At 33.6% G+C, this 1,401-nt stretch overlaps 1 protein-coding gene across 1 annotated transcript in view; it reads left to right on the top strand.

The window, feature by feature from the left end:
- Positions 1 to 99: 99 nt before the first annotated feature.
- LOC106464539 (FRAS1-related extracellular matrix protein 2-like) overlaps positions 100 to 1,401 on the top strand; it is a 39,112-nt gene continuing 37,810 nt past the window's right edge. Inside the window, exon 1 of the mRNA XM_022392270.1 lies at positions 100 to 244. Within this exon, the coding sequence (XP_022247978.1) occupies positions 130 to 244 (115 nt within the window). The 5' untranslated portion in view covers positions 100 to 129. The remainder of the gene's footprint in view (positions 245 to 1,401) is intronic.

Below are 1,401 nucleotides of genomic sequence, written 5' to 3'. Positions count from 1 at the left end.
TATTTTTAATTATTTAATCAAAGAAAAGGTTTCATGACAGAATATTTTTAATTATTTAATCAAAGAAATGGTTTCATGAAAGAATATTTTTTAGCTCCGCTTTTCTACTTTGGAGAACCTGAGTATTGTATGGATGAGAGCGATGGCTACCTTGAGGTAAAGGTATGGAGGACTGGAACGGATCTAAGTAAGCCTGCCAGCGTAACTGTCCGCTCTAAGCCTTCTGAACCGCCCTCTGCCGAGGGTAAGTTTTAGGTGAAATTATTATATAACAATTTTAAATCTAACTGCGGCAATTGTAGGTAATTTAGGGGAAATTAGATGTTTAAAGATAAGTAAATACAAAAGTAAGTTTTACCCAATTATCGTTACTTAATACAAGATATGCATTTACTGAAGAAATTGTCCAGGGTTCGTGTGATTACTTATATAAGATCTTGTCCACAAGAACATTCATAAATTATTTATATAAAATACAAATTATTTTTTAATCGAAAATAAGCGTACACTTCAAAATTATAATGTTGGGACAAACTTTTAATTAGCATGTTTTACCTTATAGAATATGTCATCATACATACATATATAAACCTATATCTTCATTTTTCCGCTTTGTAAACTCACTAAAAGTACTGTGTATTCCACTTTGGTACTGGACGCTGGAGTTTTTTGGAGTTCTTTTTTTGTTTCTAGTATACATCGCATGAAAAAGTATCATTATAGGAACAGTGTATTATTTTAATAATTTCGGTGACTTAAGCCTAAACTTCAGACCTAATGTTGTTTAATTGTTTAGTATATTTCTTTTTAGCCGCCGCATGGCGGCTCATCAAACGGCTTTGAGTGTTGTTGTTTTTAAGTGCAAACCATTAGTTAATAGCTCCGTCATATCTTGACCGAGTTGATATCTAATAACAGTTTTGGACTCAGGAGGTCAAACCCTTTCAACTGATGTGTTTGACCACGCCCAAGGTATCATAGATTAATTTACTCTAGTCCTGCTTAAAATAATTTCAATTTGAGGGTAGACTAGTAGAGATCCTAATGAGTAATAAAATCGAATCGGGTATACGCGCGTCCCACGCTTGGTATTGCTGGCGTACAAAAATATAGCTAATAAAAAAAAAAAAAGGTCTCATAGATTAATTGACTCTAGTCCTGCCTAAAAGAATTTCAAGTGTTGCGGCTATTCAAGATTCCCTCTTATTTACTTGTGATTTCTAAATAACAGGGTTTGTCGTTTATTATCCGTTATAACCGCGTATGAAGGTTGACAATTACTTCTTCTAAGGATTCCGGTGCTGTTAACACTGTTATATTTTAACGATGTATTTGACGGAGCGAAGTCAATTACTTCTTCTAAGGATTCCGGTGCTGTTAACACTGTTATATTTTAACGGT

The sequence above is a fragment of the Limulus polyphemus genome, unplaced genomic scaffold (genome assembly GCF_000517525.1).
Source record: "Limulus polyphemus unplaced genomic scaffold, Limulus_polyphemus-2.1.2 Scaffold1681, whole genome shotgun sequence".
NCBI lineage: Eukaryota > Metazoa > Arthropoda > Merostomata > Xiphosura > Limulidae > Limulus > Limulus polyphemus.
The sequence above is the reverse complement of the archived record's forward strand: the minus strand, read 5'-3'. Positions and strand labels throughout refer to the sequence as shown.